Source organism: Linepithema humile, chromosome 2 (assembly GCF_040581485.1).
Source record: "Linepithema humile isolate Giens D197 chromosome 2, Lhum_UNIL_v1.0, whole genome shotgun sequence".
Classification (NCBI taxonomy): domain Eukaryota; kingdom Metazoa; phylum Arthropoda; class Insecta; order Hymenoptera; family Formicidae; genus Linepithema; species Linepithema humile.
In genome coordinates this window covers 26,702,822-26,716,145 of record NC_090129.1, presented here as the reverse complement: position 1 = coordinate 26,716,145, position 13,324 = coordinate 26,702,822, and the positions used below count along the sequence as shown (strand labels likewise).

General features: G+C 28.2%; 4 protein-coding genes across 6 annotated transcripts in view; 1 reads left to right on the top strand and 3 right to left on the bottom strand.

The window, feature by feature from the left end:
- Positions 1 to 13,324, top strand: part of spri (sprint) — a 125,953-nt gene that overhangs the window by 25,550 nt on the left and 87,079 nt on the right. For all 3 annotated transcript variants that reach the window (XM_012359763.2, XM_012359769.2, XM_067348896.1), the window contains exon 2: positions 4,917 to 4,977. The gene's annotated coding sequence lies outside the window, so the exon portion shown is untranslated. The remainder of the gene's footprint in view (positions 1 to 4,916; positions 4,978 to 13,324) is intronic.
- On the bottom strand, positions 2,081 to 4,881 carry LOC105667775 (venom allergen 2-like). Its single transcript, XM_012359781.2, has 5 exons — positions 4,028 to 4,881; positions 3,656 to 3,752; positions 3,354 to 3,403; positions 3,016 to 3,136; positions 2,081 to 2,659 (listed from the first exon to the last, which is right to left on the bottom strand). The coding sequence occupies exons 1-5, from the start codon at positions 4,202 to 4,204 to the stop codon at positions 2,553 to 2,555; spliced, it is 552 nt and encodes a 183-aa protein (XP_012215204.2). The 5' UTR covers positions 4,205 to 4,881; the 3' UTR covers positions 2,081 to 2,552.
- LOC105667774 (uncharacterized) lies at positions 6,038 to 8,580 on the bottom strand. The gene is made up of 6 exons (XM_012359780.2): positions 8,394 to 8,580; positions 7,585 to 7,666; positions 7,109 to 7,197; positions 6,654 to 6,765; positions 6,457 to 6,527; positions 6,038 to 6,227 (listed from the first exon to the last, which is right to left on the bottom strand). Exons 1-6 carry the CDS (start codon positions 8,460 to 8,462, stop codon positions 6,210 to 6,212), a joined length of 441 nt encoding a protein of 146 aa, XP_012215203.1. The 5' UTR covers positions 8,463 to 8,580; the 3' UTR covers positions 6,038 to 6,209.
- LOC105667772 (general odorant-binding protein 72) lies at positions 10,089 to 12,289 on the bottom strand. The gene is made up of 5 exons (XM_012359779.2): positions 12,068 to 12,289; positions 11,653 to 11,731; positions 10,931 to 11,022; positions 10,548 to 10,659; positions 10,089 to 10,272 (listed from the first exon to the last, which is right to left on the bottom strand). The coding sequence occupies exons 1-5, from the start codon at positions 12,146 to 12,148 to the stop codon at positions 10,187 to 10,189; spliced, it is 450 nt and encodes a 149-aa protein (XP_012215202.1). The 5' UTR covers positions 12,149 to 12,289; the 3' UTR covers positions 10,089 to 10,186.

Below are 13,324 nucleotides of genomic sequence, written 5' to 3'. Positions count from 1 at the left end.
TTGTTCCGTTTGGCTATAACTTTATGCGACGCTGCATATACAAGCTAACTTCCTCCATTACCGGACTACTATTATAACCGGCGACGTGAGTCGTTTACGCGATCTTGCTTCGCTTTTACACACACACAAACACGCTGATAGACACGTGGTCCTTATATATTGCGAATGTATACGTGCGTTTGGAAAGACTGGCTGTTAAAACGTTACGCTTTATCACCGTCGCGACGCTAAATAATTCACAATGCCTAAGGTTGCTTCGCTTATTCATGAGCTGGCGTTCAGATATAGTAGATGTACTATCTCTTAAATATTTGGGAGAAAATATAAAGATACGTAGAAAAAAAAAGAAAAGGAATGGAAAATGAAAGGAAAGTACGGAAAAAGAATGGAAAACACGGTAAGAAGTTTTTAAAGTGATCTTAGCACAAAAAGATTATTTGTTCAGCTTTTCTTGATGTTGAAATCGTAAAAAAGAAAATTGTTACAAAGAAATAGCAGATCTTCTAAACAGAAGAGGAGATTTGTATGAAATATACTTATTGTTAGTAAGCAAAATGTTAACTATGTTGGCACAGATTGACAGCAAATTTTTGATTGAGTTTGCTACCAATATTGTTAATATTTGACTATTTGGGATATGTATTACCTGTTGATCAATACACGGACCAACGATTTTTTTGCACTGTTTTTTTCCACGTTATATGTATATATATCAGTTGTTCTCAACCAATTTAATACCCATACAAAATTATGAAATAAAATAGCCTTTAAATATATTAATTATGCACATTTACTTTGTATGTATATCATATAAATCATGAAATTTGAATTTATCAATATCACATTAGTACTTAATTATATTTAAACTTAAACAGTTTATATTCTAGGATAATCAAATCTTTCAATGTGAATGAATATATATACTGAATATATATATATACACACACAGTGTGTTTTATTTTAATCTAGCCAGGCGAATATTTCAAACGCTGTTGAGTTTAGAGAAAAATGTTTCAGACAAAAGTTGTAGGGTTCGGAGGGGGACACAAGATGGTGGGCTTGAGTTTTTGATGAAGGTAAAATTGAAGGTCATATGAAGGTCAACTTTGTTTTTTTAAATGAAATGTAGTATTTTTCATTGCATATTCTGAAAGAACATAAAATTCTGCATTAAAATTGTCTGACACGTTTTTCATGAAAATCCATAATTTTTTAGGAAATTTAGCAATTAAAGAAAAAATGTTTGTTTTTTGTAAAGAGAATCATGCATCAATTTGTACATGTTCATGAACATTTCTCGTTCTTAGAGTTACCCGGAATCAACGGCGTGGACGTGACGAAAATCTGATTCCATCGGGGTGCTTGATTTACGTGAGTCCCCTTGCCTCTCACTTTCGGGGTTGCTAAATTTGCTAAATTTCCTAAAAAATTATGGATTTTTATGACAAACGTGTCAGACAATTTTAATGCAGAATTTTATGTTCTTTCAGAATATGCAATGAAAAATACTACATTTCATTAAAAAAAAACAAAGTTGACCTTTATATGACCTTCAACCCTCAATTTTACCTTCATCAAAAACTCAAGCCCACCATCTTGTGTTCCCCTTCGAACCCTACAACTTTTGTCTGAAACATTTTTCTCTAAACTCAACAGCGTTTGAAATATTCGCCTGGCTAGATTAAAATGAAACACTATATATATACATATATATATATATATATATATTATTATAGTATTAAATTGGTTGAGAACAACTGATACGTTGCATCGATATACTTACAGCGATCAGCAAACACGCAGCGAGAGCTTTTATTATGCCATCTTTATATTTTTCGAATTTAAAAAAATACTAATCGCGTTACAAAAAAAATTTTTTGTAAAACGTATCTGTATTTTAGACGCGTAAGGTATATACGTGTCTGAAAGCTAGTAGTTTGATAACACACTAACATCGATAAATTTTGTAAAAACATATATACCGTGATTGTCTCCTAAACGAGTTCGTTAACTATGATTTACATCCCAGGTGATTTATATCATGGATGAGACTAGGAACGATATAATTTGATTATCAAATAAAAAGATCTATAATAGATCGTTTTAAGAAATGTTAATTTTTTTTAAATTAAACTTTTGAAAAAGAAATAAATGTGTGAGAAAATGCAAAATATCCTTTTAGAAATTAGAGGTATTTTCTTTATTTAAAAATATTTATACCATTTATGTAAAGAAAATAGAAAAATAAAATATAAAAACGTATATTCTTACTATTTGCTTTAGTGTCGAAGTTTATATAGCTGAATTTATACAGTTAAATTTGCATTTTTGGATTTACACAACTGAATTTAGACTTCAGAATTTACATAATTGATTTTTTTTGTAATATTATGAAAACATTTTCACTAAATTTGCAAATTTCAATTTATGACACAAAAAATTCATCGAAGCCTTTATTGCACGTGGCGCAAGATTCAAGATTCAAGATTAACTAAAAAATTTGCAGCTCAAAGGAAATGTGTTAAATCAGAATTATATCATAATTACATTTTTTACATAATTATTGGGTAGCCAAGCATGAATGACATTATACCTTTGATCACTGCGCACTTTATAATATTCAAAGCCGTGTCATAGGTACTTTCTGAGTATTGAAATCCTGCAACAAGAAACAAAGTGTATAAAAGTTGTATCTCATTTTAGAATGTCGTGCCATTTTAACGTACATTATTTTATATTAATTTGTTTTTATTTTTTATAAATGTAGAGATTCAGATAAAATTGTCAAATGACAATATATAATTATGTCTGTGGAAAATTTTGACGCGCTTAAAAAATAAATATGTTTTAATTATTTTTGATTCACAAATTTATATCAATAATTGACAAGTATTAATTATTAAGCAAATTATTAGGAAATTTGGTATTGTGAAATTTGGAAACACAAAATTATACTCGTCATGACTGATGAAATTTTATAGGGAAGAGAAATAACATAAATAAATTATATATAACCTATTTTGATGCAGCTGGTAAGAATTGTTTTGCACTGCACTTCTGCGGCTCGATCTGAGACAAGACCATTACAATTTGCTGTAAAACTCTTATTCGTATCGAACACATTCTGTTCGTCGATCTAAAATTGATAAACTGCTTATTATCGAGAAAAATATAGGAATGTATATTTATTACAGATGAATTCAACTAGCTGCGGCTTACGTGCTGTACGCACTTGTAAAACAGAAAATTAATATCTTATAATTCTATTTTATAATTATATTTTCTATTAATATAAAAACTAACTTTCTTATTTAATTGAGTAATAATAAATTTATTTGTATAAATACACGTACTGTTCCGTGCTTTTTCAATGCACAATGAATCACATCAGGTCTAAGCTCCTCTGTAACGTATAAACTATGAATTTTATAATGCAATTGCAAATTTATATTATTGTTTATTTATTTTAACGACATTTTTATCATTATCATTATAAATACTCATGTAAGTTTCTTTTGATTAAAATACTAATCAAGATATGAATCAAAAGTTCTTTTTCGACAAATGCAGATATCATATAGAAATATTGTAATATTATGAATTTAATTTTTGAATAAAGAAATAAAATCTCTTTATTTAACAGAAAAAACAATACTTGGTGCAATTAGCGATTTTCCTAGTTCTTCTTCACACTTTGTCAAATGATCATTGAAGCTTTGTACTATTTCATCGTTTACGGCGTAAACTTCTCCCTAAAATAAATAAACAAATAAAAATTGATTACTCTTAAATATATAAAAATATATTCGACAATATAATCAAATGCAATTACGATATCGATAATCAATAATTAATACTATAATAATAACGATACTATAATAATAAATTCCTAATTCAAGATTTGGTATAGGAAGGCAGGTATAGGAAACCGCACGTACAGTAATTTAAGCATTAATATCTTATATTCACTTTTATATTATTATATTTTTAATAATTTAATTAAGAAAGGATTATTTATTGTACTTACGATGACTAGCAACCATGCAGCGAGCACAATAGTCTTCATTCCGCTGGTTTTCATTTTTGAGTACTCAAAGAGATACGACGAATGTTGCAAAGCACTTGTTAACTTGTACTGTGACATTCGTATCACCACACTCATTCTCTTTATACTGCTGATAATGGTTCGGTGGTACAATGACATTGTTAATTTTGTACAAACGTTTGCTGATTGTAATCGTAGCTCAGTTATGATTTATATTTTAGATAATTCATGTCGTGTATAAGAGAAGAAATAATAATTGCGTCATTTGATTGTCAAATAAGGGAGATTTGAATTAAACTGAGAAATGTTTCCTTTTTTCGCAAAAAGTATCGAGAAAGAGATAGTATATACATGTACAGGTAGCGAGCACGTCAGCTTTTTTACTCTCTTATTTTTCAAGTACTTTAAAAAATATTAATAATTTTGCTAAAAACTTTTTAACTTGTATTAAAATTTCTCAACATGTCCATACACCGCACATGTTAAGAAGTTTTAATCGATAACATCAGTACAACGATGCCTTTTTTTACTGTCGATAGTAATTCAAGGGCACAATGACATTGTTGAATTTTGTACAAACACATGTAATTGCTGCTTTAACTAAGTTATCATTTATATTTTAGATGATTTATATCGTGGATAAGAGTAAGCATAGTAATGTAATCTGTATGTATGTATATGTGTTTGTGTGTGTGGTTGTCAAATAAGGGAGTCAAATAAGGGGATCTGAATAAAAAGATAATGTACTTTTTTTGCACAAAAAAATATGGGGAAAATGTTAGCGGTGAGATTTAACAATGCCTAACCGTATACGTATATGACTTTTACTTATTTCGATTGCATTCTTATTTTATGAATTTTTTGTTTACAGGATTCAAGTTTTCTGGTGATGTTGCGTATTCAAAATGTTAAGATAAGAACGTGAATATCTGGTAAGTCATTCCCAATTATATATCTTTTCTATAAATTTTCAATAATTAAGTATCGTGTTATAATATATCTAAATATATTAAATTATATTATATTATAACACAGAAACGTTTAAAACGAGTTTAACCAGTTGGGTGGTAGACTTTTTCGAAAGATTTGTGCCAAAAGTGGTAAGAGCCAAAAGTTAAAATATCGAAAAACAGTGAAACATGGGTTCAAAGTTTTCGAAAAAGCAACTTTTCGGAATGGGTGTGGATCTCCCCCCCCCCCCCCCCCCACACGCCCTGGGGGCGGGGGGGGGGAAAGAATAGGGGTGGAAAATGTTAAATGGCACTATAGGTCGAGTGGGGATCATTTGAAAGGGCGTTTCAAGACAAAAACAATGATTTTTGAAAATGTTTACTACGACTTTCCAGTCAAAAGTGGAGGTGGATCAAAAAAGGGGGGTGGACTTCCAAAAAGCTATCACCTCCGATTTGACTTATATTCAGCCTAAATACTTATTTTATCTAGTAAATAATATTCTCAAATGGATTTTTGGCGCAAATGCCCCCTCCGCTCCCCAGCCCCCCTCAAAGGTTCAAAAATAAAATTGTTTTTGTTAATTATTTCAGAAAGCATTCATTGTACGGAAAAAGTTGTCAAACAAAAAATAAAGCTCATAAAAAGCTCTACAAATAAGGTCTTATACATATTTTACCTAACTTCAATATTTTAGTCTTTTAACAATTAACAATTGCCATATTGGATCCGCCATTTTGAATTTTGCAATTTTGACAACAAGATTCGAAGCCCAAAAAACCTTAGGATATCAAGTTTTATGCAAATTTGTTGAAAATTAGTGGAGTTATTTAGAAATGTACATATATGATATATTACCACGTTTGGCACTTTTTTTTGTACATATATGATACATTACCACTCAACTGGTTAAGACGTGTTTAAAACGGCAAATGTTAACGTTTCTAAAACAGAGCATTATGAAATATGTTTGAATCGAGATAATACGAAGAAAAGTTTTTCGGGAAAATGATTAAAAGTAGTATAAAAAGTGAAAACATATTAACATTTGTATAATTAATATATATTTCGTATATTTAGGACAATTCTTTTTAATTTTAGAATGCAATGCGCACTCATGTTGAAATGATTGTTACTTGACTCTTCATGTTATTCGACGAGATAAGCCAAAATCGTTTTTCATCTACGTATACATATATCGAGAGAAACATCTTTACGGGTAAAATACAAGCTGCAAAAACGAAATAAATGTTTAAGATTATAAAGTATGACAAACAGAACTTAAATTAAATTCTATCGTATTGCTCTACTTTGGTCTAATTTTGAATTAATTTATAATATTAACTTATAGTTAAAAAATTTGTTGATGCTATCTTTTTTCAATTTTAATGTTTAAAATTGCAATCTTTTATTATTGTCATGAGAAGAGAGACTTGTGAAATTATTGTTATTTGCATTACCGATGGATCATATTCGTAGTAGCACTTGGCTAATTCGTATGCTAACTCACATCCTTCCAATGGTTTCATGGCTATAAATAAATAAATAAAAATCAAATTACATTTTACGAAATGTAGCAAAGAACATTTTGAAATATTTTATTTTATTTTTTATATGAAAAATATTTTATTTAAAAAATTATTTTGGTTTTACTTACCAATTGGACGACAATGATCTATCGCTTTTGTGACAGGTTCTACAAATTGCTCCAATAATAAAAGCTTTACATTGTTCTTGAATGCTTGCTCGATTATTTTATCATCTTTCATCTGGAATGAAAAGGAAAAATAGAGTTTATGTATGTTTTTTTAAATAATTATCAAAATTATCGGTGAATAAATCGCGTAAAATAAGTTTTTTAGAAAAATTAATTTTTATTAAATACAAAGTTTCTTGTGTAAATTTTTAAAATTCTTGTACAAATTTCTACAAAGGGTGGTATTACGACACGGACAGAGTAAGTAAAGAAAAAAAAAGTATAATTTAGGCAGCCATAATCAGCGATAATTTATATTGCAAATACAAATTGTTTTTGCTTTCTCTCTTCGGTCATTTAGTTTTAAAATGCAACATTATCGTGTTCATAGAAAATTACTGAATTATTTTACTTACAGCTTTTGTGTTCAATAGCATACACTTGTAGTAACACTGCAACTTTCGGTCAGGCACGAATTTACCTTTGTTTGCGTTATCGATCAACTCTAAGCAAAATAATATTAGAAACTTATATATTACACTTGTGTACATTACACTTTTTTTATAAGCTATCTGCATATAATGTGAAATATCTTTAATGTTCGCTTAATGATAACACATGATACTCATTTTATTTTAAGAAACATCCACAGTTTGAGACTAACAACTTTAAATTTTAGGAGAAATATGCTATTTTTTTAATATGAAATGAATAGATTCAAATATTAATTAAATATTAAAGACATACTATCAGGTTTTTGTAAATTTTTCTTGAAAGTTTGATAATATACATATATTAGTATATCAAAATTTAGGGGCGTTCTAATTCTCTAGCAAACAGTATACACAGTATACAAGATAACGCAACGATCTAGTTTCTTATTATTACGCACTTATATCAGTTCCCACTCTCTCGATGCAATGTTTCTTGACTGGCTGCAAAGCTTCCTTGATTTCTTCGAAGGTCATTCTTCTCTGTAGAAATACAAATCCCTTAGTGACGAGGAGACAACAAATATTAGTGCCTTTTTCTATTACAAATTATAGCATAAGTGCATCAACAAATCTACTTTTACATATGATATAAAGTGAGCATATCTTTCTAAATATGGTAGTATAAAATTTTAACATGTTTGATGTTACATATGTATGTATATACAGGGTAGGTAAGTAGGTTGTAAACGCGCGTATACTGTACTGAAATGGCACATTCTTGAGATTATTTTGAGATGAAAGTCCTAATACCGAAATGTAGAGGCTATAATAGTTTTTAAATGAAAAGCATTTGAAATTGATCAATCAAATTGTTCCAAATTTTTGAAGCCATTTCATTGTTCCAAATTTTCAAATTCCAAAGCCATTTCAGTACAATGCGTCCGGTCTGGTACACTATGTATAGTTATTTTAATGTTTTTAATCGAGGACATTTGAATCAATTTGTGAAATAATTTACAAGAGTGATTTTTTTCTTGTCTTGAGCAGTATATGCATGTTGAATATTAAATATTACAAATATATAAAATAAATATTAGATATTAAAAAATAATTTATTTGTTTCATATTAAAAAGTATTATTTTTGCGTTTGCTTATCTTTCAAATACATAAAGAAATCAATTTTTTTTAAATCTTTAATTTTATTTTTCGATTTTTCTGAATTCTGTTGAGTAGTGTAAATAAGTTCAACAATATTTTTCAACTTACACTTTCGGCACTTCGAAGGTTGACTGCGAGTACGAACGAAACAAAAAGGATCACAATGACGGTTCTCATTTTTATTTCTTGTTCTTGATACTGTTTTCCTTTTTTATTTATTTTTTTTTTAATTGGAAAATGGGCTCTCAATGAATCGCAATTGGACTTGACTTTTGCAAATCGCGTGCGAAATGCGTTATCCACTTTTATATACGGAAGTAATATAGAGTCAAGAGGGAGAACGTTCAATTTTAAGGTGACACGTTCTAATACGCTTTAAATAGCCGTTTTGGTTGAAATAATTAGTGATACTTAGCGCTAATAGTGCGACACCCGAGTCTTATTATTATTTCCTGGAGTCGGAAAATCGCAAACATTATGCAAGTGCGCCATTGATGCGTTTACTAAATTATACGTCTGCATTTAATGCAAAATGCGTTTAAAGGAAACAGATTTTTATTGATAAATCAAATAATTTTTATGTTAGTAACAATATTTTTATATCGGAGATTAATTTTTTATGAGAGATCTTTAACAATAACATTATCTTTGATTTTGTTTTACATTTATTTTTAACTTTATTATCTTCAGTTTTACCAAAACATTATGGTTGCATTATGTCTTGATTATAGTTATTATTTCTTATTATTATCAAAAATTTGTGTCTTTAGTATCGCTTTCTTAGTTTTAATTTATTAGAAAACGACAAAAGAAATGCGGAAAGTGTGTCACTAACGCAAATTAAAGAGAGCGTGTTACAGTAAAAAAGAAGAAACGATTTAAGAATATTTCTTGAAACTAATTTCTCTTTGCCAATTGCTTTGTAGTTTAAAATTAAAAATTCTCAAGAAAATTAATTTTTTTTTACCGATACTTTGTTGTTCAAATTGCAATTAAATTGCAAACTCTTATTAAAAAATAAGTTAAGTATTGCTGGTTTAAAAGCAGCTATCTTTTGCAATTTGTGCAATCCCATTATTAGAATTATAATATTCAAGGATTTATAAGTTAATAAGGGTATAATAATAAAAATATTATATGTATAATGGAAATACATTTTAAAAGACTAATATTTGTGGAGTATTTTATACTATTTTGTCTTGTTTTTTTTTATTTATTATAATATTTGAGGGAAATAGGAGAAGTTTTTGAAAATTTGATACATATACACTGCCAGTAAAAAATTTTTGGATAAAGAATATAGTTGAATTTATTACTTGATACTTTGTAATTTTTTTCAACCTATGTAACCACACTTAAAATAAACATTTTCAAGAATGTATGGACATATATCTCTATTAAAGGATTTACGGGAATAGAATTTAAAAATATTTACAGAAAAAATACTTATTGTCCAAACTTTTGACTGGCAGTGTATATACATATATGTATATATAACAAGACTCTTTGTTATAAAGTGTGCAATTTTCAAAGCAAATGTCGATATATTGGCAATTATTTGTCGGTATCTCTTCTAAATAGTAAAATTTTCACAGTTTTATCATGCATTGCTTAAAGTCAACTATTTATTAATTATAATAACTAATTATTGCATATATTATTGCAATTGCCATAAATTGCCATAAATTGCATAGTATTGTACTATTAATATAACTGCACATTTCATTGCAATCTATTTGATCATAAATTTATGATTACATAATTCTTGTGATACAATTCCGAGTCGAAGTCAATACAAATGTATACTTTTATATATTTATGTATTGCTAAAAATATTTACAATTTTTTATTTGATATAATCATATTTTTGTCAAAAAGCTTTTATCCTTATTTAATTTCGATTAAGGGAAAAAGAAGTGATTTGGATCTGTCTGATAGCTGCATTTCACAAATTGATAAGCTGTTGCACAATCATCGCCAGCGGGAGCTGTAAAAAAATCAGAAATTTACAAATCCTCAATTCTTCTTTGAATCGCGATTTCTATTTATAACAATGCACGTATTTATATATACGTACTACATAAATACAAATTATATAAATAATTTTATTAAAAATTATAATATTAAAAATAATTTTGATATGGCAAGTATTGCTATAAAACTGCAAGAAAAAAAAAATGGTTTTGATTACCTAATAATCTGAAATCTTGCTTTTTAAATTTAAAATTGGTATTAATTTTTATTTTAGAAAAATGTACTTACGCTCGGCCGCACATTTAATCGCAGTTGCTTTCATAGGTACCGACAAATCGGGAGGCAGCATTAGATCCACTTGTTTAGTCAGCATGCCATCATCTACGCGTCCATTCTTGAACTTAATTACAAAAAATATTTAAATTATTAATTATAATATTGTATTGAATTATAATAAATTTAATAATTCTTATATATATTATTATTAAAAATTATTTTTAATCAATTAAGATTTTATCTTTAGCATATTAGTATTTTTTCTTAAAATATCCAGACAAAAAGCAAAAGAATTGAAGAATTAATTTTTATCAAATATTAGTACTGTATCGCATTAATTTTATTTATTGCATTCAAATATGTTGCAATGATGAGAAATACTTTTTTATTCTTACAGTTCGCATAGTTTTCATTACGCAAAGCGTGTAGCATTTTAATAATTGATTATCATCGGGGAATTCACCATTCTGTATTGCTGCGACAGCTCCTATAAAAAAGAAAGCGTTAAAGGTTCAATTTTTGATTTTATAGAAATTCAACAATTAATTTTAATAACATTTAAAAAAAATTGTGAATATATAAGAGTGTTTTCAAATTTTAAGATAAAAATACTGTAGCATAAAAGTTTGAAAAAATTAAGTATAATGAATAATTTTTTTAAGTAAAAGATTTGTATTTAAAATTTGGTCAATCAAGGACATCAACTTTAGTTAAAAAGTCATTTGTGAACATACATCATGTAGGTGATGTTAGTGACCATGCACTTTATATGCGAGGAAGGATAACGTAACGTTATAGAATGGAGTCTAAATTGCATCAACCGGAAGATGCAGGTAAGAATTAAAGTGAAGATTACTGTAATTAGTCAACGTGTGCTTTCGTGATTCTGTATCACGTGCGTTTCATCTTCAAGCATTATTGATTTCCTGATGCTTTGTTTTTTACATTATACTATAATTTTATTCATTGATTTTTTGGCTTTTTAAAACATGTTAAACTTGCACAAACTTGCTTTGTATTTACGCAATTTATGTAAATTAACGATATAAATCAAGACGCTTGATAAATACGGGATCATGCGTTTATATCGCAAAAAAGATTTTCGGAATATACTCACCAGCGTCCGCATGAGATTTTGTCGTGCATGTGTTCCGCATTGTCATCGCAGTCTTCTGAATTTGCTCCATCGTCATCGCCTACATTATTATAAAATTATGTATACACATTTTGTTTTGTATTTTTTTTGTAGTCGATTAGCACGCATATAATATAGGTATTACACGAAAAAATATTACAAATAGCATATTAAAGATGATTAATTATTTTCAGACTTTTTATGAAGTTTAAAAACTATACCATATATTTTTTGGAGTTATAAAGAATGTTATAAATTTGAAAAAAAATTTATGCTGGTTATGTAAAAGTCTTAAAAATGATACATGAAATGTTTGTTTAAAAAATAGATTTTATATTTAATATGATTCCATTTGATGTTTAACATGATGAATTATTTGATAGATTGTGCAACTTACAGCATCTGCCTGATTTACTGCGACGAACGCTACCATAATCACGCAAATTAGTAGACCAGTGCACATTTTACAGTATTTCATTTAGACAAATGTGCAAACAAATTCAATCTAAAATATTTCCTCAAAACCGACGATGAGCCGTAACTAGTTTTCGTCACGTCTTTATAAAGACTCTGACTGTCAACAGATAGTCGCGGTTGATATAACAGGCAGCTATCTCGTTTGGAGCTTTGATTTCATGGTATTTATCCGTAGGAAATTCGTACCTTCTTGTTGTGTCAAGACAAGGAAAGCAACTTCCGCAATTTACAGATCACGGAAGAGAGAGAGAGAGATAGAGCGGGGGGGGGGGGGGAGTAGTTAACCAACTGATAATTGACAATTTGCAACATATGATGATATAGTATTGTTGACAGTTTTCATTAATAAAGTCTGCAAATGATACATTATTTAGTGTGTGACTACTGTGATATGTAAAATAGGAAGAATATATTGATAGAAAATTACTGATAGAAATATACTAATAGAAAAGTCGAAGAAAATTCAATATAAAAAGTTTATTACAATAACATAATAACTTGCCATTTTAATGTAGAATTTATCGATATATAGAAAAAAAACAATTTGATCAAAGAAACCCAACGGAAATATTATAAAAGAAAAAAAATAAGTATTGGAAAAATTTTAAAAACCTATGAACACTTACGATTAATTATAATCGACATATTGAATGATCAAACCACTCAATGATCATATGAATGAAAGTTTGGCGAAGAGCCGATGGTAAGACCAATTAATCGTATGTTCTCATCGCCACACCCGCCAGCCTTTTGTGATGCTAATTAGCTTTCAATTAAATCCGGAAACTTGATCCGTCCGTCCAATGTCGATTAATTCTCCTCTCGTCTTGGGGTTCGATTTTGGGGTTCGGTGATTTTGTTGGAAAACTGTCGTTAGAATTTGCTGCTTTTCAAGTTGGTTGACACGATTGTTCAAAAAGTACTAAATTGTGATTTTCTGAAACTTTTTCTATATACTAAAATACATTCTTAACATTTGAAGCACCAGGTTATTGTCATATTTTTTAAGTTAACTATTTTTATAGTCGCAAAAATTAACAGAATTATATATATATGTACTTAATCGGAAAATTAAATAATAAGAATACAGCTATTAATTAGTCAAATTTATAGCAATATAATCTTTATTGATTTTGTATTCAAATTTTTTTGAATTTATTAAATTAAAAATTATATT

Bases quoted from the DNA above. Each gene is read 5' to 3' on its own strand.
- LOC105667772 (XM_012359779.2), bottom strand. From the start codon at position 12,148: ATGAAATACTGTAAAATGTGCACTGGTCTACTAATTTGCGTGATTATG. The intron at 11,023-11,652 runs GTGAGTATATTC...TCTTTTTTATAG, and splicing joins AAAATCTCATGCGGACGCTG to GAGCTGTCGCAGCAATACAG. The intron at 10,273-10,547 runs GTAAGTACATTT...ATTTTTTTACAG, and splicing joins GATTAAATGTGCGGCCGAGC to CTCCCGCTGGCGATGATTGT.
- LOC105667774 (XM_012359780.2), bottom strand. From the start codon at position 8,462: ATGAGAACCGTCATTGTGATCCTTTTTGTTTCGTTCGTACTCGCAGTC. The intron at 7,667-8,393 runs GTAAGTTGAAAA...GTATTTCTACAG, and splicing joins ACCTTCGAAGTGCCGAAAGT to AGAAGAATGACCTTCGAAGA. The intron at 6,528-6,653 runs GTAAGTAAAACC...ATTTATTTATAG, and splicing joins AGATCATTGTCGTCCAATTG to CCATGAAACCATTGGAAGGA.
- LOC105667775 (XM_012359781.2), bottom strand. From the start codon at position 4,204: ATGTCATTGTACCACCGAACCATTATCAGCAGTATAAAGAGAATGAGT. The intron at 3,404-3,655 runs GTATTGTTTTTT...TATACGTTACAG, and splicing joins AAAATCGCTAATTGCACCAA to AGGAGCTTAGACCTGATGTG. The intron at 2,660-3,015 runs GTTATATATAAT...TTCTTGTTGCAG, and splicing joins TACCAGCTGCATCAAAATAG to GATTTCAATACTCAGAAAGT.